Below are 24,337 nucleotides of genomic sequence, written 5' to 3'. Positions count from 1 at the left end.
CATTGGAGTAGTCAGGCAAAATCTGTTTCTTGTGCTTTTCATCCACTTACATTTAATGTAATTATTAATGTTTTGATTTATGTCTGCCATTTTGGTGTTCTCTATTTGCCACGTCCGTTTTTATAAATTCCTCTATTGGCTTTTTAAGCTTAATTTTTTTGCATTCTGTTTTCAGTGATTGCATTAGGTATTCCACTGTGCATCTTTTACTTAGTAGTATTTACTTGAGTTAATATTGTATTCCTTCAGATAAGGTACTGGAAACTTGCCTTACTGTAACTATTCTCCCACCTTCCCCTTATTCCCCTCATCCTCTCTGCTATTTTCTTGATTCAGCCATAATTTTGCATGTACATATGGATAATTCTCTCTGAATAGTATCCATTTGAGAATGGAATATGTCAATGGATCCACCTACACCTATTCTAGAATTTGAGTTTTTCCAGTGACTCTGTAACACTTTTGTATCCATTGTTGTTGTTGTTTTGGTAAACAAATGTACACATTTCTGTTGGGTATACCTTAGGAATAGAATTGATGCCTTATCAAGTGTGCCTGTGTGTGGCCCTTCTGACCAGTTTCCAAAGCAGTTATACCAGTTTATATATGAGATTTCCAGCTCCACATCAGTACTTAATGTTGTCTGTCTTTTTCACCTTTAGCCATTTAGGTGTGTGTAGTAGTATCACATCGAGTTCAAAACTTGGTTAAAAAAAAAACCTGTGTTGACTAAACACATGTGTGAACCAGATGTGGTCCCCAGTGAACCTGAAGTTTAGAGCATGTTGTCTGTGAGGGTTAACATTTCTCTTCAAGTGTGTGTGTGACTAATTTTATAATTGTCTGCTGGACAGCTGGAAGATTAAAAATTTATACTGCAATCCTACTACTGGAGAGATTTTGAAGCAAACTGCATTTAGAGCATCTGTTTGTATTATTCTTACCCTGTTCAGTGGGATGAGTGGACAGAACCATAGTGTCACTGGGACCATGGAAAATGGTAGCCCTCAAGCTTTAGAGGCACAAAGAAAAGAGCCCTTAACCCAGCTGTGGGAGGTTCTTTATAACCTGGCTCCATTTACCACCCTTTCTCACCATACAACCTACTGTGACATCAGACTGTTCTCTGAATTTTGTAATGCTCTAAAGGCCAAAGTGTTCTAAAGCTTTGGCTCGTGCCATTTCTTCTAATCTGTTCTGTGTGGAAAGCTCTCCCTCCCTTCTCTGCTTGTTCACCCTAAATTTCTACTTCCCCTCCCAAAGGTTTCCCTAGTTCCCTAGTTGGATACCTCCTCAGAGACACTGGGTTCCTCTTACCTCACTGAATCATTGCTGTTTATGTGTCCCTCTAAGTTGGAGTCTCTGGGAATATGGCTGATGTGGACACCTGATGTTTTTGCCACCCAGCTCACATCTATTCATCCTACTTCTGGGAACAGTGTCCTAAATTTCCTTTTGGACACCACCCCATCCCTGTTCAATGCCCTGTTGTTTTAGACCATCTTTCCCAGATCACCTGTAGCCTCAAAATGCCTGATTCAAGATGGTCGCTGTTGTTTCCTTTCCTGACCACCTGGTCTCTGAGACCAACTCACTAACTTAGCTGAAGGATGGGAACATACTGGGAAAGACCCCAACACCACATCACTCCCAGGAAGCAGACTCATTCATTATCTTAGATGACAGAGACCCTTAAAACAGCCTCTCTTGAGCCTTCAGGGATGGCCAACTTCAACCTGCTACCTTATGGGTGGGGAAAAGCAAGATTCAGAAAGGTTAAGTGATTTGCCTCAAATTGTTCAACTAACATGCTATCACCAGTTTACCTGACACCAGACTCCACACTTCTCACTATACCAGAGAAGTAAGGAGCTGGAGTCATGGAGATGGCGTAGGGAGACAGGACCCAGAGAGAACAAATAAAGCCAGAGCCAAGGCTAGAGCCAACCACACCTTTATTAGTCTCTGCAGCAGGACCACTAGAGCCCCTATCTACAGGGGAACTTCAGTAAGCTACTCTGACTACTAGGCCCGGGTGTTCACATTTCTGTGGTGATTGGGATAAGCTGGGGGAGGTGACTGGAAGGGGACCAAATGGGGAGACTGCTGGGCCGCCTGCAGGGAGGCACATGTGGGGCTTTCTGGGCTGACAAAGGTTGATCAGGCCCCAGAAGTGAACACTGCCGTCTTCCCCCAGAGTGAAGGAGGAGACACAAAGCCATGGTGATAGCCGCAGCTATGGGCAGAGGGCCAAGCTTCTGGGGAGCAGAAATGCATTTCCTGATGGAGGTACTGTCCTAGGGCTGGAGGTTCCAAACAGATCTCACCTGGACCCCATCCCCAAGCAAGGGGACCCAGACATGGGAAACAGGTACTTTCTGATCACTGAAGGAACAGGGGACTCAGTAAGCTGGTAGTGGAAAGGATGTGACTAAATGTAGTGTTGGGTTTGGGTATGTATCTGTTAACAAAACAGGCAATATATTCATAATGAACTCCCCCCCCCAAAAAAAAAATCACATCTCCCCCTTACCCATCAAGCTTCTTAACCTGGAGGGACAAAAAGATCTGGCCTCTGCCTCCACCCCAGTGCAATTAAATGCCTCTTTAATTTCTTTGGTATGCCATAATGGTCAATGGCTCTACACTCTTGCCAACAACCGTACTTCTAGCCTACTTTCCTCACTCTGCCCTCATACTGTCAAAGGACTGAGAAATCTGCCTTCTCAGGTGTTTAGTCCTGTGTTACCCACAGGCTGGGAACCACCTGAGGAAAACCTGACTCCTGTGTCTCTAGCACCTGCAGAACTTGAAGCCACATGAGTTGTGTTTTCTGTGTCCTGGTGTGTTTGGGGAAAACATACCCATCTGTGTCTGTAACAGATTTCTGAGGTGTCTGGCAGTAGATAAAAGGATTTTGAGTTAAGGTTTGTGTCTGGGATGATGGCGTCCTCAGATGTTGGGAATGAGGGTGAGGAGTGGGAAGGGATAATTCAAGCTCAGAATGGTTAATGGAGAGGAAGAGGCAAAAGTTGGACAATGCTCGGGGTAGAGGTTGGGGTGAAGGAGGAAAAGAGGTCGGTTCTATGCGCAGGGTCCATACTCAGCGTTGAATCTCGGCTCAGAACCAACAGGGCGACCACATGAGAGAACCGAGTGCTGCGCCGGTGGCGGCTCCTGCAAGCATGCCCATGGCCAGCGGGGCGCCTGCGCTGTAGCAGGGATCTTCCCGCACTACCACGTGGGTTACGCCGGGGCCTGTGGAGAAAGCCGGTGAGAGTGGGAAATTCAGAGGAGGGAACTGAGCAATCTTCGCTCCGCTCCTCCCACTAGACTCCAGCCCAACCCAAGGTAAGGCGTTGAGCCCATTGTCCTGTTCGTCAGTCAGAGACTCTGAAACCTAAAAGTTGGAAGGAAGTGCGTCCCGTCCCCACGGCTTCCAGGTCTTAGATCTGCTACAGACGTTCTGGAACCGTGGGCTAGGGAAGAAAGGCGAGGAAACCCTGGGATCTTTCAAGAACCTCCAGATCACACCTGGAGAGGGGGAGGGGCAGCAGCAGTTCCTGCATTAGCCACCAGGGGTCACTACCAGCTTAGGAACAGATGATGAGCGGCCTGAGAAAGAGGTGGCCTATAGAGGTGAGATCAGCTTTAGAATGGGGAGGAGGAGCTCTGATCCAAGAGCTATTCTGAGTCTTAAGTCTCAGAATGAGAGGGCCTTGTGGAGGGTCCTGCTGAGGGGAAATCGTCGTCACTATAAAAGTGGGGCCTGGTCCAGCCTGATGGACCATGAGCTTGAGACAGGGGTTGGAGTGGGTCGGAAATTTACCTGCATAGGGTGGTCCGTAGTAGCTGCGAACATAAGTAGCCTCGTGTGCGTTGGGGGACACCACTTCATAGTAGTCCTGGTATGGGCTGTAGACACGCACCTAGGGAGCACTACTGGGTTAGCTGCCTAGGTTTGGTCCCCTACCCACAACATCTAGCTCAAGCCCCTCCTGGGCCCATGGAGATGCTTCCCCAAGTTTAGAAATGGGTCTCCAGGGACTAGCAAGCTTCAGGAGAAAAGCACAGGGTCCATGGCTCTTGTCCTCTAAAGCTCTGCCCCTATACCCAGCTCCCAGTGATGCCATTTTCCTGCTTTAGCCTCCAATCTAGCACTCCCCTAATGAAAATTATCCATGGCTTCCAACTTCCTTCATAGATAGTCTTAATATTTGCTAGTAGTTCTCCAATGGTTCCATTTAGAGAAACCTGATGGATTTGTCTACACTCCTACTCACAGAAAGGAGGACCTAGCCAAGCCCCAGCGCCAGGAAATAGAAGAGGGTTGGATGCCCTGACTGGATAGCTCAGTTAGTTGAAGCATCATCCCAAAGCACAGAGGTTGCCAGTTCAATCCCTGGTTGGGGCACATATGGGAATGGATGGATGTTACTGTCTCTCTCGCTCTCTCCCTTTCTCTCTCTCAAATCAGTAAAATAAATATTTTTAAATAAAAATAAAAGAGGATTGGGGAGGAAGGAAGGGAGTTGATCCAGTAAGGAAAGGAAGTAACTAAAGTATTATCGAACTTCAGGTCAAGATGGTGGTGTAGGTACTCGGTACTGGCATCCTCCCACAATCACATCAAAATTACAACTATCCCTGACTGGGAAGCTCACATGGTTAGAACATCACCCCAATCTGCCAAGGTTGTGGGTTCGATCCCCAATCAGGAAACATACAAGAATCAACCAATGATACAGGAAAAAGTGGAACAACAAATCAGTGTTTCTCTCTCTCTCTTTCTATCTCTGTCTCAAATCAATCAATAAATAAAATTTAAAAACTAAATTACAGACTAACCATCATTCAGAAATACCTGAAATCTGGCTGAATGAAAGTACTACAAGCAGGGAATTAAAGAAGAAGCCACATTGAGACTGGTAGGAGGGGCAGAGATGGAGAAAAGGCTGGTTCCACACTCACATGCGGCAGATAAAAATCTGGAAAGATATCTCAGCTGCAGAGGTTTTCCCCTGAGGAGCAAGGGGTCCCATCTCTACAGGCGAGGATTCCAGTGCCAGGAAGATAAGTCCCTATAACTTCTGGCTGTAAAAACCAGCAGGGATTGAGGCTGAGGGAGGCTGAGGGCTGCTGGAGACTCAGGCAAGGACTTACTTAGACTCTTCAGCTCCAGTGCTAGGGCAGCACCTTGAAAGGCACTAGAAACATTGGGGAGGAATAGAATTGTCCAGCATCAAGGCAAAAGCTGGGATCACCTTTCTTCCAGACAGAAATGGAGGCAGAGGCCATTATTCCTTTGATGAGCCCTTCCCTTACAGAGCCAGCTGGTGGGCACCATATCTGACACTCCATCAACCTGGCTCACACAGTTTGCCCTGCCCTTGTGATTCCCTGAGGTCACACCCCAACTAAATTTCAGGCCCACCCAAGCTGTTTCCAGGGGTTTTTCTATACAAATGGCTTGTCTTGGCTCATGCTTCAGATTTTCCTAAAATCTCTCAAACAAGCAGCATCTGGCCTTAGCCCAATACTAGCAGCAGCTGGCCTTGGTTCACAGCTTGGCCTCAAATCCAAGCCCAGCACAAGTAAAAGCCATCTGCAGATCACTTTATGTAGTAGCTCATGCTGGGTGGGCTCTGGCAGAACATAGGTGGCAGCTGACTTTAGCCTGCACCTCCCAGGAGGCCCCAGAGCCAGAGCACTCAGTGGACAGCTTCAGACCACATTAAAGCACCACCACCCAACCACCTCCACAAGAGAGAGACTCAAGGAACAGACTCAGCAGGCACCAGAGCCCTGCTGAAGTAAGTCCTGCTCTGTGGGCTGGGGCTCTGCATAACTGATTCTCAATGGTGGTTGGTGGTCACAGCCAGTCCTTGCAACTGATCAGCCTGGGGTGAATCCCTCCCATTGACATGCCAACAGCAATCAAGGCTCAACTACAACAGGAGGTTCTACACAGTGCAAACAGGGGACACACCTGTAATGCCCAGCTTGAGTGATCAGAGAGGCTGTGCCACTGGGCCCTGCAGGACACCCACTACATAAGGACACTCGACCAAGCCTGGGAGATATAGCAGCTTCACCTAATACATGGAAATAAACACAAGGAAGCAGCCAAAATGAGACAAAGAAACATGTCCCAAATGAAAGAGTAGAACAAAACTCTAGAGAGAAAAAAAGGAAACAATCTACCAGATGCAGAGTTCAAAATACTGGTTATGTGCATGCTCAATAAAAAAAGAAAAAAAAATTTAAAGGATGTTCAATGAAATTAGGGGAAGAGTAGATGAACTTAGTGAGAACTTCAACAAAGAGATAGGAAGCATTAAAAAGAACCAGTCAGAAATGAAGAATACATTTACCAAAATGAATATATTACAAGGAATCAACAATAGTGTAGATGAAGCTGAGAATCAACTCAGCAATTTGTAATATAACAAAGCAAAAACACCCAATCAGAACAGCAAAGAGAAAAAAGAATAAATATATAGGATAGTGTAAGGAGCCTCTGGGACAACATCAAGCATAGCAATATTTGCATAATGGGGGTGCTGGAAGGAGAAGAGAGAGCAAGAAACTGAAAACCTATGGGAGACCCTAGTTGGGTGGATCAGTGGATAAAGCACCAACCTGGCACACCAGAGGCCACAGGTTTGGCCCACAGGTCATGATTCAACCCCCAGCCAGCAATCAATGAGTACGCAACAAATGGAACAATTAAGTAAAACAATGAGTTGATGCTTCTCTCTCTCTTACCCCCTCCCTCAACTCAGTGGAAAATTTTTTAAAGAAAACCTATGGGAAAACATAATGACAGAAAACGTCCCTAACTTGGTGAAGAAAATAAATGTAAAACTCCAGGAAACAGAGGGGACCCAACAGGACCTACACCAAGATATGTCATAATTAAAATGCAAATGGTTGCCTGACCTGTGGTGGCACAGTGGATAAAGCATCCACCTGGAACTCTGAGGTTGCCGGTTTGAAACTCTGGGCTTGCCTGGTCAAGGCACATAATGGAAATTGATGCTTCCTGTTCCTCCCCCTATCTAATCTATCTATCTAATCTATCTATCTATCTATCTATCTATCTATCTATCTATCTATATCTCTCCTCTCTAAAATGAATAAAATCTTTAAAAAATAAATTTTAGCCTGACCAGGTGGTGGCGCAGTGGATAGAGCATCGGACTGGGATGCAGAGGTCCCAGGTTCAAGACCCCGAGGTCGCCAGCTTGAGCGTGGGCTCATCTGGTTTGAGCAAGGCTCACCAGCTTGGAACCAAAGTCACTGGCTCAAGCAAGGGGTTACTCGGTCTGCTGTAGCCCCACGGTCAAGGCACATATGAGAAAGCAATCAATGAACAACTAAAGTGTCGCAATGAAAAACTAATGACTGATGCTTCTCATCTTTCTCTGTTCCTGTCTGTCTGTCCCTATCTATCCCTTTCTCTGACTCTCTCTCTGTCTGTAAAAAAATAAAATAAAATAAATTTTAAAAAATGCAAAAGGTTAAAGACAAAATCTTTTTCTTTTTTAATTCAGTGAGAGAAGAGGAGGCAGAAAGACAGATTCCTGCATGTGCCCCGACCAGGATCCACCCGGCCAGTCCCCTAAGGGGCAGTGCTCTGCCCATCTGGGGCATTGCTCCATTGCTCAGCAACTGAGCTCTTCTTAGCACCTGAGGTGGAGACCATGGAGCCATCCTCAGCACCCAGGGCCAACTCGCTCCAATGGAGCCATGACTTCAGGAGGGGAAGAGAAAGAAAGAGACAAGAAGTAAGATGGGAGGGGTAGAGAAGCAGATGTGTGCTGGGAGAATCTTAAAAGTAGCTAAAGAAAAGCAGTTAGTTTACCTACAAGGGAGTTCCCATAAGACTATCAGCTGATTTCTCAACAGAAACTTTGCAGTCCTAAAAGGAGTGGCAAGAAATATTCAAAGTGATGAAAAGTAAGGATCTACAACCAAGATTATTCTATTCAGCCATGTTATCATTTAGAATTGAGGAAAAATAAAGAGCTACCCAGACAAGAAAAAGCTAAAGGAGTTCATCACCACCAAGCCAGTATTATATGAAATGCTAAAGAATCTTCTTTAAGAAGAAGAAAAGAAAAAAGAAAAAATATGAACAATAAAGTGACAATAAGTACATATATATCAACAATTGAATCTAAAAAATAAACAAGCAGGACAAAAACAGACTCATAGATATAGAGAACATTTAGACAATTACCAAAGGGAGACTGGGAGGTAGGTGAAAAAGGTGAAGGGATTAAGAAGTACAAATTAATTGTTAAGGAATGGTTACGGGGATGTAAAGTACAGCATAGGGAATATAGTCAGTAATATTTTAATAACTATGTTTGGTGTCAGATGGGTTGAAGATTTATTGGGATGGTCGCTTAGTAAATTACATAATGTCTAATCATTGGGGTGGACACCTGAAACTAATATAATAATGTTTGTCAACTGTAATTGAAAAAGAAATTATTTAAAAAATAAGGCCTAGCCTATGGTGGGGCAGTGGATAGAGCATTGATCTGGAATGCTGAGGTCACCATTTCAAAAACCTGGGTTTGCCCAGTCAAGGAACATACAACAAATAATCAATGAACAACTACAGTGAAACAACTATGAGGTGATACTTCTTGTTCTTCCCCTCTCTATCTTGCACCTCTCTGTGTAAAATCAACAAATAAAATCTTTAAAAAACAAACAAACAATAAGGCCCTGGCCAGTTTGCTCAGTTGGCTAGAGTGTCATCCCAATACCACCAGGTTTTGGGTTATATCCCCAGTCAGGGCACAAATAAGAATCAACCACTAAATGCATAAATAAGTAAAACAACAAATCAATGTTTCTCTCTCTCAAGATCAATAAATATAAATAAATAAAGTGTTATTGAGCAATCACCATGTACCTCCTGAGGGAGGTATTCACATCGTTACCTCCTCCGTTCCTTATTATTATCTTCACATTACCACAGAACAGAGCTGGGGATGAAGGCTTCGTTCATTGTTCTCTCTGGGATGGAGGAATACACTCTCTGCCCACTTGACTACCCATTGGGTTTTAACTAACCCCTCAGAGCCTAACGCAAAGCTCACCCACTCCAGGAAGCCCTTCTAAATTCGGAAAGAATCTTTTCTTCCTGAGTTCTCTGTGGGCTATGCTTGTGCCTCCTATTCTCATTCTTCCTCTGGGCCTTTCCTGCCTGTATCCCAAGAGTGAGCTACCTGTATGCAAGGCCTCTGAGTCATTTATGTCATCAGCAGGGTCTCGTGAATAACAAAAATAAAATATATGCTCAATAAAGTGGACACTCCTAATCTAAGCCCCTCATTTTACATACAGGGGAGTAGACATGGAGAGAGAGGAGAGAGGGATAAGATCCCCTTCTCTCCTGGCTCCTCCTTCTTAACCCCCTTCCACCTTATATATCTTTCTAACTGGGCTTCACACCGGAATGGGCCAACTCCCCTTTGAATGTCAGGTGTCTTAAACACCACCCATCTCAAAGTAATTTCATCATCCTTCCATTCCCCCAAACCTGCTCTTCTGTACTTTTTATTTATTTATTTTTTTGAGATAGGCAGGGAAGAGAGACAGAAACATCAAGCTTCTCCTGTATGTGCCCTGACCGGGGATCAAACAGGCAATCGCTGCTCTTCTGGACGATGCTGTAACCAACCAAGCTATCCAATCAGGGCTGCTTTTTTTTTTTTTTTTTTTTTAAGACAGAGAGAAGAAGGGAGAGAGGAGGGAGGAGAAAGAGAAGCATTAATTTGTTGTTCCACCCAGTCCTGCATTCATTGTTTGCTTTCTATGTTTTCCCTGACCAGGGATTGAACCTATAACCTTGTCATTTCTGGATGACCAACTGGGCTAACTGGCCATAGCCAAATTCTTTTCACTACATACCACCACCATACACTCAAACCAAGACATCATGTTGGTCCCTTGTCTTCACACACTCATCTTCCATATCATATCAGCCACCAGATCTCAAGACTTTATCTTCTAAATATGCTCTTATGTCCATCCTCTTGCCCAGTGCCAAGGGAACAAGCCATTGGTTTAATCAACTTGGAAGCTTGGGTGACCTTGAAAAAATGCTTTTCAGAGGAGTGACTAGAGAAAGAAGCTAGACTATAGGCAGTTGAAGATGGAGGTGAGGGATGGAACCAACATGTCATAACATCTCTTTCAAGAAGTTTGGCTGTGAAAGGGAGTTCTCAAGCACACCCTGTGACTTCAAATCTCCATACCATTTCCCTTTTATGGAATAATGCCTTTCTCACCTTTTTTTATTTGACTACCTAACTTGTCTTTAAGAGTCAACTCACATACTACTCTTCCCGAACCTCAGGTTCTATTGAGGTCCTATCTGGGCATCTATTGCCCTTAGACTTCCCTCATCATAGCAAAGCACCAGTCACTCTGTATTGTCATTGTTTGTGTCCCTGTGAGTGTGTCTCTCTCTCATCAGACTTGGAGACACTCCCGTTGTCACCACAAAGGACAGGTACTGGGTCTAACCAGGCCTGATTGGAAAGAGCATGGCAGGTGCCTAAATATTGAATTTATCTAGAATCAAATACAGGGCCAGAAATGAACTAAAGTCACCCAGCCTGACCAGGTGGTGGTGCAGTGGATAGGGAGTTGGCCTGGGATGCTGAGGACCCAGTCCAAAACCCTGAGGTCGCTAGCTTGAGCACAGGCTCATCCTGCTTAAGTGTGGGATCACCAGCTTGAACACAGGGTCACTGGCTTGAGCACGGGGTCATAGATATGATCCTATGGTCACTGGCTTGAGCCCAAGGTTGCTGGCTTGAACAACAGGTCACTAGCTCAGCTGGAGCTCCCCAGTCAAGGCACATATGAGAAAGCAATCAATGAACAACTAAGGTACTGCAACAAAGAATTTATGCTTCACTTCTCTCTCCCTTCCTGTCTGTCTGTCTCTGTCCCTCTCACCCTCCCCCCAAAAAAATAAAACCTTAGGTCACCCAACTCTAAGTACAGTTTCAAGTTAGGGACAATGACCAGTCCCAAGGCAAGGAAAGAGGCTCAGAAAAACAAAACTCGGTCTCAAGTGACTTCCCTCACTGTGCACCTTCCCCAAGGGTAATCCAATAGGGATTTATGGTAGGAGTGGCCAGGATCTGAGCTCCAAGCCTAGAAGAGACTAGAGAGATCTAAGCACTCAAATCCCCAATTTTACAGGTAGGGAAGATGAGGTCCAGAATGTACACATCTGAAGCTGCACAGGGAGCCAGGGGCCCTGTCAGGCCCTGGAGAGAATGAAAAACACCACTTCATGTCCCTATGGCACACCTGTTTCCACCTCTAAGCCTGGGAGGTCCAGAGGTAAAGTCATGTAAGTCACCTGGCAACGGGGCAAGGGATCCCCAGAGACCTCATGGACAGAACCTAGGGCTTGATTCCTGGTCCTCTCCCTCTCCATAGGCAGCCCCTTTTGTGAGTGGGGACGGGGCCATGTGAGTCAGGAAGTCACATGCACATAGATCCCTCAGAAAAGCTGTTGTATACTTATAAGATATTAAAGGTTTACAGTCTTTTATTTATTTATTTTCTTAAGTATTTATTTAATTGATTTTAGAGAGAGAGGAAGGGGGAGAGAGAGAGAGAGACAGAAACATCAATCTGTTCCTGTATGTGCCCTGTCTGGGGATCGAACTGGCAATCTGCGCTCTCCCAGATGATGCTCTAACCAACCAGCTATCCAGCCAGGGCAAAGGTTACAATCTTTTACATGTTATTTTTTGGAATCCCCACTATAAACAAACTTGAATCATAGTTTGGGCATGGGAGATGCCCCAGAATGCTGGGCTGGAAGTCCCAGCCCTGTGACTGATGAATTATGTGACCCTAGTAGAGTTATGACCTCTCAGAGCTTCAGTTTTCTCATCTTTAAATTGGAACAGTCTCCTACACTGCCCACTCCGAAGGCACAGTGAGAATCCAGCAGAGCCATGTCTAAGCAACTAAGTGGTCCTAGTACTTCTGGCTCAGTGGTTCTTGCACATCAGAACCACCAGGAGAAAATTTTAAACCACAGATTTCCAAAGCCAAACCTATGAAATTAGAGCATCCAGAGGTAGGATCTGAATATTTGTATTGTTTTTAAGATTTTATTTTTGATTTTAGAGAGAGAAGAGAGGGAGAGAGAAGGGGGGAGGAGTGGGAAGCATCAACTTGTAGTAGTTGCTTCTTGTATGTGCCTTGATAGGGCAAGCCCAGGGTTTCGAACTGGTGACCTCATCATTCCAGGTTAACACTTTATCCACTGCACCATCACAGGTCAGGCCGAATGTTTGTATTTTTGTAAGTCCTTAAACAATTCTAATACACACTACATTGAGCATCACTGTTGACTATAATTCCACAGGTACTATAAGGCAAGCCCCTACTGTGCCCAGGCAGAGCACTGGGGACAGAGAGAGGATTTATCCCCAAATCCTGCTTTCCAGAAACACTGAGGTGTAGGCAGGGAGACAGAGAGAAACTAAACAATAATATGCAATATTGATGCCATAACAGGTTTTTCACATCTTCCTCCCTCCCTTTATTCCTTTACTTGTTTGCTCATTCACCGGACATTGCCTGAGGCCTACTTGTGCCTGGCCTCATGCACCAGGAATGGGGAGGGTCAAAACAGACTGTCCCCATCACTAAGTGGCCACTGACCTCCTGGTCTATACCTAGCAGTGTGCCAGGATCCACAGGGGCAGAGCTGATCAGACCTGGTCCTTGCCTTGGAGGAAGTTCCAGTTCTCAGGGGAGAACGGACAGAAATAAACAGATTTGAAGCCAGGCATAACAAAGACAATACTAAATATTAGTGCAGCGGGTGATGGGAGGGAGTGGTGATGCCTGGAGGTCTAGGAAGTCCTCCCTGAAGAGGTGGCAGCCTTTGAGGTAGGTCTTAAAGCAGGGGTAGGGAACCTTTTTGGCTGAGAGAGCCATGAACACCACATATTTTAAAATGTAATTCCATGAGAGTCATACAATGACCCATGTACATTACGCATTATTCAATAAAAATTTGGTGTTGTCCCAGAGGACAGCTGTGATTGGCTTCAGCCACCCGCAACCATGAACATGAGCAGTAGGAAATGAATGGCTTGTCATACATGAGAGTGTTTTATATTTTTAACATTATTTTTGTATTAAAGATTTGTCTGCGAGCCAGATGCAGCCATCAAAAGAGCCACATCTGGCTAGCAAGCCATAGGTTCCCGACCCTTGGCAGGGGTCCCCAAACTTTTTACACAGAGGGCCAGTTCACTGTCCCTCAGACCGTTGGAGGGCCACCACATACAGTGCTCCTCTCACTGACCACCAATGAAAGAGGTGCCCCTTCCGGAAGTGTGGTGGGGCTGATAAATGGCCTCAGGGGGCTGCATGCGGCCCCTGTGGGCTGTAGTTTGGGGACACCTGTCTTAAAGGATAAGCATCAGTTTGTTACATGAATATGCAAACTAAGAGTTTCCACAGCAGAGAGAACAGCCTGTGCAAAAGCTGAGAAGAGGGAAAAGGTCTGGAGTAGCTAGAACAGAGAGTACAGCAAAGCGGCTGGAGCACTGGGGACGAAGGGCCTGTGGTGGATGAGCCTGGCCCAGGCCAGATCCCGAGGGCCCTGAAAGCAGGGCTGTGGTTGGTGTCCCATGGGTGATGGGGAGCTGTGGAATGTTTGTGAGCAGGGAAGGGATATGACCAGGCCCAGTTTTGGAGGCACATCCTGGTGGCCAGAATGGAGGCAGGGAGGGCTAAGTCAGCACTTACCCAGATTCGCCTCTCAACCTTACAGGGGCTCCACGAGCTGGTCACACACCTGACCTTGGGGCAAAGCCGGCGGCTTCTGGGAGGGACGGTGGCTCCAGCTGGGGCCTGCTCAAGCCACAGAAACCCAAGAAGGGGGAGGGAGGGAGGTGTCAGAGGCCCTCTACATCTGGAGAGACTCACATTTCTTAACAGGCCCTACCAGAGCCCTCTGCCAGCTGGGCAGGGGCTGGGGGTGTCTTCTTCCTCCTCAGCCCATGGTAATGGGGGGAGTCTAGGAGGGGGGTGGTGATTTTGCTAAAGTTACTCAGAGAAGAAGGATCAGTAGCATCTCTCCAGAATTAGCCCACCTTCACCTGTTTCAGGCTGCTGAGGCTCCCAGTCTCCAGGAAGGACAGACAGCTCAGATCTGACCCCCAGACATCTGCCTCCTTCCCTGGCCCCCCGCCTTATCCCTGGCGGAGCCCCAGCCCTGTGTTCCCTGGAACAGCTGGGGTCAGAGGCTCCTCCTAGAGCCTCCACCCAGAGTTAGGTATAATAAACCTGCAGGATGTGAAGTGACAAAGCGCAGGTCACTCCTAGGGGGTGCAAGACAGAGAGAAGCCCACACACCAGGCATGAACACTCAAGAGACAGGCCAGCACTGGTAAAAAGACACAAAGGCACAAACACACCCCGCTCGAGCAAACTCTGGGACCAGAGGGATGTGTGTGTGTGGAGCAGTGGGGGTGGAGTCGAGGGTCAGAGCAGAGAGTTATGGTAAGCAGAGCAGCAGGAAGGTGGACAGGAAGAGACAGGACAAAACAGCTTCATAGAGTCACAGAGTGCAGAACGGTCAGCCCTCACCTTCTTCTTTCCGCCTCTCTTGGGTGGGACTGATTTGCCCTGAATAAGGGGGTTTTGAGCTCAGAGACAGTTTAGCCCAATGGGGGTCCCTCCAACCTGCTGAGCACTGCCCCAGTCTCCTCACTACTAGCTTCCTGTAATCCAGCCTTCAGCCACAAACCTGAGTCTGCTCCCCAAAGTCTGACCCTTAATGAACTTTACTGCTCCCAAGAACCGTCAAGATAAAGTCAGTTCCCTTAACTGGACTTCAAGGTCATCTTGTGACTCAGAGGTCATCTTTCCCATTTCTTTCCCTCCACACATGACCTTCCAGCCAGGCCAGACTCCCACCTGTGCACACACACACATGTACCTGTCACCTTCCACCTCTGCTCATACAGCTTCTCTCAATATCTTACACTGACAAGTTTCCAATACAGGTTTTTTCACTGATTTCAAACTATGAGACTTTGGACAAATCACTCCTCCTCTGAACCTCAGCCTCCTATGTATAAAATAGGACTAAAAACATCAACCCCTTCCAGAGTTGTTGGAAGATTAAATGATGTAACCGATGTCAGGAGCTCACCACTGTGCCTGGCCCTCAGCAGATGTATGCCTCGGGGTTTCTAAATGAATCCCAGTTTTCTCTGCTATTTCCCAGCAGATTTTCTCCCTAGATGAGTAAGGCTCCACTGTACCACAGATAGAAGGAGCAAACACAAAATCTGGAGACAGATAAATGGGGGTCAAGGTCAAGTTCAGCCACCCTTGAGCTGGGGGCTTTGAGTAGCTCCTCAAACACAGACTTCCGGCCCTGGCTGGTTGGCTCAGCGGTAGAGCATCGGCCTAGCGTGCGGAGGACCCAGGTTCGATTCCCGGCCAGGGCACACAGGAGAAGCGCCCATTTGCTTCTCCACCCCTCCACCGCGCTTTCCTCTCTGTCTCTCTCTTCCCCTCCCGCAGCCAAGGCTCCATTGGAGCAAAGATGGCCCGGGCGCTGGGGATGGCTCTGTGGCCTCTGCCTCAGGTGCTAGAGTGGCTCTGGTCGCAATATGGCGACGCCCCGGAGGGGCAGAGCATCACCCCCTGGTGGGCAGAGCGTCGCCCCCTGGTGGGCGTGCTGGGTGGATCCCGGTTGGGCGCATGCGGGAGTCTGTCTGACTGTCTCTCCCTGTTTCCAGCTTCAGAAAAATGAAAAAAACAAAACAAAACACACACACACACTTCCATTCGTCACTAAGATTTTTGGCTCTATCTCCTAAACATGACTTATCCTCATCAGCTTGTCTTTGCCAGCAAGGCCTTAGTCCAGACTGCCAGCTGGTCACCCGAACATTGTTACAACCTTCTAACTGGTCTCCAGCATCCACTTTTACCTTCTACAATCCATTTCCTACCTACCAACCAGACTACCTTCCTAAAAATACAAATCTGGGCCTGACCAGGCAGTGGCACAGTGGATAAAGCATCGGCCTGGGATGTTGGGGACCCAGATTTGAAGCCCTGAAGTCACCAACTTGAGCACAGGCTCAACAGTTTGAGTACTTGGTCACCAGTTTGAGCGTGGGGTCGCTGGCTTGAGCATGGGATCATAGACGTGACCCCATGGTCGCTGGCTTGAGCCCAAAGGTCGCTGGCTTAAAGCCTGAGGTTTCTGGCTTGAGCCCAAGACTGCTGGTTTGAGCAAAGGGTCACTGGCTCTGCTGAAGCCCCCTAGCCAAGAGTATATGAGAAGCAATCAATGAACAACTAAGGTGATGCAACAAAGAGTTTATGTTTCTCATCTCTATCCTTTCTGTCTGTCTGTCCCTCTCTCCCTCCCTCTCTCTTTCACTAAAAAATTTTTTTTAAAATACAAATCTGGCGCTTGATGGTGGCACAGTGGATAGACATTGACCTGGGATACTGAAATTCCAGGTTTGAAACCCTGAGGTCCCAGTTTGAGCATGGGCTTATCTGGCTTGAGTGCTGGCTCACCAGCTTGAGTACAGGATCATCAACATGATCCCTTGGTCACTGGTTTGAAGCCAAGGTTGCTGGCTTGAGCAAGGGATCACTGGCTCAGCTGTATCCTCCCTCTACCCTGGTCAAGGCACATATGAGAAGCAATGAACAACTAAAAGTGCCGCAACTATGAGTTGATTCTTCTCATTTCTCTCCCTTCCTGTGTTCCTCTCTCTCTCTCTCTTTCTCATTAAAATATATATATAAAAATCTAGGTTGCGCTGTTCATGCTATCGCCCTGCCTAAAAACTTTCCATGACTTCCTGTTGCCCTTAGGAGAAACCGACATCCTTAACACAGCCCTTAACGCCTGGGCCCTCCAACCCCCCTTCCCCACTGCCCTCATACTTTCTCGCACAGCCACCCAGCCTGCCTTTTGTTCTTCAGCTTGCCATAAGCTTAACCCTTCTCGGGACCTTTGCACATGCAGTTCCCTCTGCCTGGGAACTGCCCACCCCAACCCTTTCACCCAGTCCATTTGTTTATACTTCAGGTCTCATTTTAAGCCTGTCTGAACTCCCACCTGAATCAGACCACCAAGGTGGTCACACTAAATGCACACTGCAAATCTCCGTCACAACAGTGACCACCATTGCAATGGAATAAAAAACTGTAATTAATTACTTCATGTCTGGCTTTCCACTAGGCTGAGTCCAGGAGGGCAGGGCCCACATCTCTTTAGTTCACCTCTGATCCCTGGCCTTTGGCACAATGCTGGCATATAGTAGGAAGTCAGTAAATATTTGTTGTTGTATGTATGAATGAAGCTCAGTCTTCTCGTTTGCGGAGAGGGAACAATAATGCCAACCTCACAGGACTGTCATGAGGAATAGTTGGAATTGCACAGCACCTGTACCACACCTGGCATGTAATAGTTGCTCGATAAAAGACAGTTCCTTCCCCCCAGCTCACACACCATCCCATTCTTGGAGGCCTCTCTCTCCCTCTTCCAAGTACCAGAGGTCTGGCTTCTGTCCTTTTCTACTTGGGACTCAGGGCATCTAAGTCTGCACAAGTCTATTCACTCACATATACAGAAATTGAGAACTCCTGGCTTGTGGAGACCGAGTCTGAATCACCCATGATTCCATGGCAGGTAGGGAGGGTTGGGGAGGAGAGGAGGGAATGGGGACTCACCGGGGTGGAATTCGCCTCCAGCAGTGCTGTCTTCCATGCTCTGCAAAGAAACCCCACCGTGAGATGGGAGTTTGGGAGAAGTGGGATGGGCCCCTACGTTTTAAATTTAACTCCTTCACCCAGCCTCTAGCCCCAGACTCTTGTAAAAAGGGAGATCTTTCAATTATACAGATGACCCTCTCCCCTGCCTCATTCACATGGACCAAGCCCTCATTTGAGCTGGAACCTTGTAATTCATTCTTAGCCCATAGTTTTTATACTTTAGAAGGTCCAGTTTCCTTATCTAGAAAATAAACAGGTGGGCCTTGACAGAGGGTCTCTCAGGGGCCTTTGGATTCTGACATGTCTAACTGGTTCTCTAGCTGCAGCCCCCTCCACACCCAAAACCTACAAACAGTTCCCCAATGCTCTGACCCCAGAGCCTTGGAAAGGCCCAGTGGACACAGGACAATAGGGCTTTTGTTGGTTGCCATGGCACCTGTCTGGGGTGGACAAGGCAGCTCTGTGCTTTGTCTACTCAGAGCTCAGCTTCTCCCACTCCCACACACCCATCTCATTCACTCCTACAATGCAAAGGTCAACTGACCCTCTGCCAGAAGGTAGGAGAGGAAAGAATGTGAGTGAGCAGCCGTGCCTCACAAAGACATGCCCCGTCTAACAGCGGGTCTGAGTCTGACATGGGGGTGCCCCAGTGATCTGGTGGGCTGTCTCTGTTTGGCAAGTGAGGGTCTACCCCTCAGATCAGTCACCCACCAGGACATCTTCTCAGAAGGAGGGCCCTCTGAGGATGCCACAGGGCTCTGTTCCTTTGTTCACCCCTAAGTGAGGGCTCACCTCAGAGGCAGCCAAATACCTGACTGAATGCTCAGGGTCCATGCCCTGGAGGCAGATGTGCCTCTCCTCCCCCAGGACTCCTGAGGTCATCACAGACCATGTGAGTTTACTAGGTGCCTTACCAGTCACCAGGAGCCATCAAATCCACCCTTTCAGCCTCCACCAACCTAACTGGGCTCTCTGTCCCCTCTTCCTAAGCTCAGAGAACCAGAAGGCCCAATGAAGAGGGGGCATCTGATCATATTCCCCAAGATGCCACCCCATCCTCTCCTGGGAGCGACTCACATGGCATCATCCTGGGTGTCCGCACACAGGTGCAAGCGATAGCCCTCCCGCAGAGTCACAGTCAGCAGGCCGTCGCGGCTCCGGCCCTCTGGGGGCTGCACGTCTAAAGGCAGACACACAGATAAGGAGTTTCCCCACAGATAATGAGGCGCAGGCCCCCAGTCCCCCCAGTGAACCAGGAACAAGACTAGGAACCGACTTCTCTGGGTTCTGTTTATTGGCCATTGCCCATCTCCTCTGATCCCACATACGTTCTTTGGGATTCTGCTCTACTCCTTAGAGGCTTACAGACCTTCCACATTGCCTGCTTCCTAGTTAGGTACATCGAACTTTCAACAACCCTGTTATAACTGTAGCCTGAGTCTTGTTGAGAAGATTTGCTGTGTGACTCTGGGCCAGTCACTTATCTGGTCTCCTTTATTTCCTTTCATTTTTATCCAGTTACTAGCACGTGGAGGGTAAGAACTGCATCTGACTCACCTCTGTGACCCCAGCATAGCACAGGGTAGGAATTCAATAAGGATCTGACTTCTTAATTTATACCCACATGAATGGGAATTGATAGAGGCCTGTAGAAGCCCTCTGTAAGGTGTAAAAAGGCTTCCAATGCAGGGTTCTCAGACAGACACAATGGGAGGGCCATTCCCAAAGTCACAGTGCCAGAGAGGAAAGGGCTTCTCACCGTGGCACTCTTGGCCGATCTTTATGTTGCGAACATTGAAACGGATAAGCACACGGTCTTCCTCGTCCTGTGCAGTCTCGTCGTGGTAGTAGCCCAGGGTCCCATCCATCCACAGGGCAAACCAGTTCCGTTTCCAGCGCCGAAGAATAGAGCCTGTGAGATATTCCAGACCCACCAGGAAGGCTCTGTGATCATCCCAGGATGAGCTCTGAGACACCCCATCTCCCCCTCCCCCCAATGTTATAACCACCCTTCCTTGTCTATCCCCTGAAATGACCTAACACATAGTAGGGGCTCCATAAATGTTTTGAATAATAAATAAATGACATAATTTCTCCTTTGAGGGCTTCCAAGGCAAAGCCCCAGGTCTCGTCAAGGGCAAAGACCTCTCCCTACCCTGAGCCTCCATCTCAGCTCTTATTTCTGACATGTGTGATGGTCATTTATGTAGTGTCTGCCTCTTCCACCAGACTGGGGTCCACAGCTGGACCTTGGCTCAGTGTTTGCTGAACTGAATGAACTGAGAATAGGTCATGGAGGGGAATAGGGGGCTCCTAGCCCAGGAGAGCTCATGTTAAGATTATGACTCTGGAAGCTGGGTCCTAGCTTCAGACATTTTGCGATTAGAAATCTTAACAGAAAGGGCAAAGACATAAGAAAGCTTCTTAGAGCCTTATGGTTCCAAAGCAGAGGCATTCTTCATTTTGTTCTGAGCCTTGTTATGTGGCCAGCCCTGGGGTGGTGTGAACACACAAAGGATCAAACCCATTTCCTGGAAAGAAAAAAATAAAAAAACAAACAAACAAAAAACAAGAAAAAAACAGTTCCTGTCTTTGAAGATTTCACAGTCTGCGACCTTCGGGGAGTGAGACCCACAGGTAAAGACAGTTATAGGGAAGGCGATGCTGTAGCAGATATGTGAATGAGGCAGTGGGGATCAGAGAAGTGAGCCTCTAATCCAGTCTGGTGTTACAGCAGGGGCTGGGATGGGGGTTAGAGGAAAAGTCAGAAACGACTCCTCACAGAAGCAGACATGTGACCTGGGCCTTGAAGAATAAGTAGATGTTTACCAAGTAGTCAGGAGTAGGAAGGACATCCCAGGCACAGGGAAAAGCATGGACAAAGGATGAAAAGGTAAAAAGGGCCTGTTTTTTGGAAGAAGAGTCTACTGTGACAGGCCCAATAAGCCACTTTTCTCACTCCTTGGACAAGGTACTGAACAGACATGAACTTGGCCCAGGGTCACTCACTCTGTCTCCACAGCCAGCCGCCCCTCACCAGGGCCATTTCTTCAAAAGGACTTTCCAGGATGGAGTCAGGCGGGACCTGTCAGAGGAGCCACAGGACACACAGAGCTCATCAGCAATTCCAGAGCCGCTCTGAGGAGAGAAACCTCATCCCTGTCCTCCTGGGGACGGTGCGGGGGGGGGGGGGGGGGCACGGAGCACCACCAAGGAAACATTTAAGGTAAGGTAAGTAAACAAGGCAAGCCTGCCTATCTCTTCCTCATTCTCTGCTCCAGGCAGATAATGGCAGCACTGTCCTGTGGGGTCAGCACTGTGCTGGGGTGGGGGTGGGGTCAGAAGCCTGGATTCCAATCTCAGCTCCATAACCCTGGCCAAGTCCCTTGTTCCTGGCTTCTCTTTCTAGATCTGTAGAAGTGTGTCCGTGAGGCAGGTAGAGGCTGGAATGAGGAACTCATAAAATTTTAGAAACCCTGGAATTCTGAAATGCTGGCAGCACAAAATATTAGAATTATGGCAATAAATGAGGGACCGTCACAATAATAAAAGCCTCCCTCACATTTGAACCCCACCTGAGCCATTTATAAAGCTGTTTATAAAATAATGGTTCAACAACAGCTAGGACTGACTGAGTGAGCACTATGCCAGGTACACTTCTCAGTGCTTTCTTTCATCTATTAACTCACTGAAGAGTCACAACAATCCTTGTTAATCCCAGGGGCTTGCAGAGGTCCAGTCACTTGTGCAGATCTGCTTGATTAGTAAGCAGTGAAGCCAAGGATTCACTCCCAGTAGTCTTAGCTTCTAACCATCAGACCAAGAACAGCTTTTAAAACTCTTGATGCCCAGGTAATCTCTATTAAAAACTAAATCAGAATGTCTGGGGGTGGAAAGCAAGTACTGATAGTCTTTAAAAATTCCCAGCTGATTACATGTGCAGCACACACTATACTACCTTACCTTGTCCCCATTGTGGCTCTTTAGGTGGGTAGGATACTTACTCCAATTTTAAGATGCACACACTGAGCAATAGATGCATTGACTTGTTCATGTATGTGATGAAGCTTGAATTGGAATCTAGGTGCACTCTGTTCCTGAGGGCGACCTACCTGCGAGCAGGTGCCTCTGCCCCTCCCCCACTTGCTGCGTAGTATGGGCTGGCACACCTGGGCTGAAAGGCCAGGCCTCGTCTTTGCTTCTCCTGCCGCTCCCTCCCACCTCTAAGCCCCGACACAGGTAAGACAAGAGGGCCAGGTGCAAATTCCCTCTCCAGCTTCCCCTTGATTCACCCACCTGTCTACACCTGTTGCAGGATGCTGCTGGCAAATCGGCCGCTACTTGATGCTGCTGCCACCCAACCCGCTGCGCCTGCGCGCTTTGTGCGCTCCAGAGTGCCTGGGGCATTTCACTCCCCAGACTGCGCCCCAGGACTCTCTGCCCCCGGGCCCCGCCCTTCGGCCCCGCCTCACCCCTTGTGAGGGGGCGGAGCATGAAGAGATGAGCCGTCATAAGGCCTTCTGGGACTTGTAGTCTGCAGCTCTAGAATTTGCAGTACGCAACCGCCCCTGGGTGATATCCCTGTCCTGATCCGGAGCACAGGTGAGAGGCTGCACCTGCTATTTTATTTTGCTGTTAAAACATTTGTTCACTTATTTATCATGAAGTACTTTTCCTAAGAATCTTGAACTCATTTTCTAGGGGAAAATAAAAAGTAAAGTTGCAAGAAGAAACCAGGCTCCTAGTCTGGCCATGTTTTCTCAATACTCAATTATACCTGCACGACACTGGGCACTAGCAAAGGGCACAAAAAAGTATCGACAAGTCCTTCCTCATTCCTTACCCAGTTTCCAGTCTGGTTAGGGAGACAACATGAACACACAACTAAAACAGAGGAAAGAAGAGTCTGACTTTGCCCAAGATGTTCTGAAAGGTTTCCCTGAGGCCACAAAGGGTCTTGAAGGCAGAGTAGGAAACCTGAGAATTATATATACACTGATAAAGGAAGTTTGAAAGAGTGTCCAGTATTTCAGTGTGTTTGGAAAGTAGAGCGCAGGGTGGGGAAGGCATGGGGACTAGTAGGTGATGAAGCTGCAGGGGTTGCAAGGTATAACATGAAGGCATTGGACAATAGGCTCAAAGCTTGGATGTTAGGACATAGCAACTGGAGCTTAGGGTTGGGGTTTTCAAAATGGGAAGTTAGGTGATCTAATTTGTGGATTGGAAAGGTATCTCTAGGACAGTAAAAAACAGATTGAAGGGGAACCAACTGGAGAAAGAAGGCTGTTTCTATATCTGTCACCTCAGTCCACCCGTCCAGGATCATACCCTTGAATAGCTCAGCCACAAACCCCCCACCTACAAGCAATACCAGGCTGTCATTCAGAGAGCAGGGCCTGTCAGGGCTTGAAAGCCTCCTTGTCCGATACCCTATTTGAAAAGGACACCCACCCTGCCATAGGCCCTTCCTCTTATCCCAGAGACTTCCTCCTTACCGGGGCTGCAGGGCTCATGGTTCCTGGGCGGCCAGGGCAGCATTTCCCAGAAGGCTCCTGCAGGGGGGCATTTCCCTGAGCGCCTTAGCGATAAGGGGATCAGGAAGGTGCTACCAAGTGGGATCCAGAAGGGGGAGGCTAGGGTGGAGGATACCCTGATCCTATACAAAGTCATCTCTTTTTAGTCCTTTCCCCAACCTCCCTGACTGATCTCAGCCTCAGACCTCCAGTTCGCTGGATAACAAACAAGTCTTCCATCATTCAGAGGTTGTCAGGGCAGGACATTGCCATTACCCCAATCCTGGTTGCACAGCCAAGCCCTTTAAGCTTCTTTCTCTTGCTCTATGGGCTTCTGTAATCCTGACCTCAAGCCACCCGGCACTCCCGCTCCGGCCCCTCTAGCAGTGCGTGCTGTGCTAAAGGATTCTCCATGGCCGATCGATCCTATTAGCCACTGAGTTCATCCCCTCCGTGCAGCCCCAGTTACCAGCTCTCCCAAGCCATATTGTTCTCCACCCTTGTGCCTTTCTGTCCTGGAAACGTCCTACCTTCTTCAAGCTAAAATTCTCCCCCCCTACAGAAGGACAGAAGGATGGAAGAAAAGAACAGAGGGAGAGAGTGAGAGAAGGGTGGAGCTGGCCTCAGAGGGTCTGAATCCAGACCCCCACCCCAGCTCTCCCTGCTTCCCTTGGTGAAGGGCTGTGTGGCTCCTTCCTGGGGGGGGGGGGGGGGGGGACACCTGCAGACAGCTCTAGATTACATTCTCTGAATTTAGCAACCAGATCAAAAGGAATATTCTCCAGCAGTGTAATTTAAGGGAAAGATTCCCATATCTGCCCAAAGAGCAGGCACTGTGACAACAACAAGGGGGATAAAGATGCTTTTGCAAACTAAAACTACAGATGCTGCTACAGAATCTCAATGCAGCCCACAACCAGACTTGGCATATGTCTCTAAAATGCTGGTTGATGACTCTCTGTGAGATGCTAATAAAGGTGTAGACTCTGCCAGGA

The 24,337-nt window shown here is 47.8% G+C and overlaps 2 protein-coding genes across 5 annotated transcripts in view; both read right to left on the bottom strand.

Moving 5' to 3' along the window:
* Positions 1 to 24,337, bottom strand: part of MRPL48 (mitochondrial ribosomal protein L48) — a 358,297-nt gene that overhangs the window by 195,087 nt on the left and 138,873 nt on the right. The gene's annotated exons all lie outside the window — the stretch shown is intronic.
* PLEKHB1 (pleckstrin homology domain containing B1) lies at positions 1,939 to 23,402 on the bottom strand. 4 transcript variants are annotated; one of them, XM_066368362.1, is made up of 8 exons: positions 23,325 to 23,402; positions 20,839 to 20,914; positions 19,589 to 19,741; positions 18,907 to 19,009; positions 17,788 to 17,827; positions 13,822 to 13,926; positions 3,830 to 3,929; positions 1,939 to 3,258 (listed from the first exon to the last, which is right to left on the bottom strand). In XM_066368362.1, exons 1-8 carry the CDS (start codon positions 23,340 to 23,342, stop codon positions 3,122 to 3,124), a joined length of 732 nt encoding a protein of 243 aa, XP_066224459.1. In that variant the 5' UTR covers positions 23,343 to 23,402; the 3' UTR covers positions 1,939 to 3,121. The 4 variants fall into 4 exon arrangements, with proteins under 4 accessions (XP_066224459.1, XP_066224442.1, XP_066224467.1 ...); XM_066368345.1 differs by lacking the exon at positions 23,325 to 23,402 and adding an exon at positions 22,126 to 22,280; XM_066368370.1 differs by lacking the exon at positions 13,822 to 13,926.

The sequence above is a fragment of the Saccopteryx leptura genome, chromosome 1, assembly GCF_036850995.1.
Source record: "Saccopteryx leptura isolate mSacLep1 chromosome 1, mSacLep1_pri_phased_curated, whole genome shotgun sequence".
NCBI classification, from domain to species: domain Eukaryota; kingdom Metazoa; phylum Chordata; class Mammalia; order Chiroptera; family Emballonuridae; genus Saccopteryx; species Saccopteryx leptura.
Note: the sequence above shows the minus strand (reverse complement) of the source record. Positions and strands in the feature narration are given on the sequence as shown.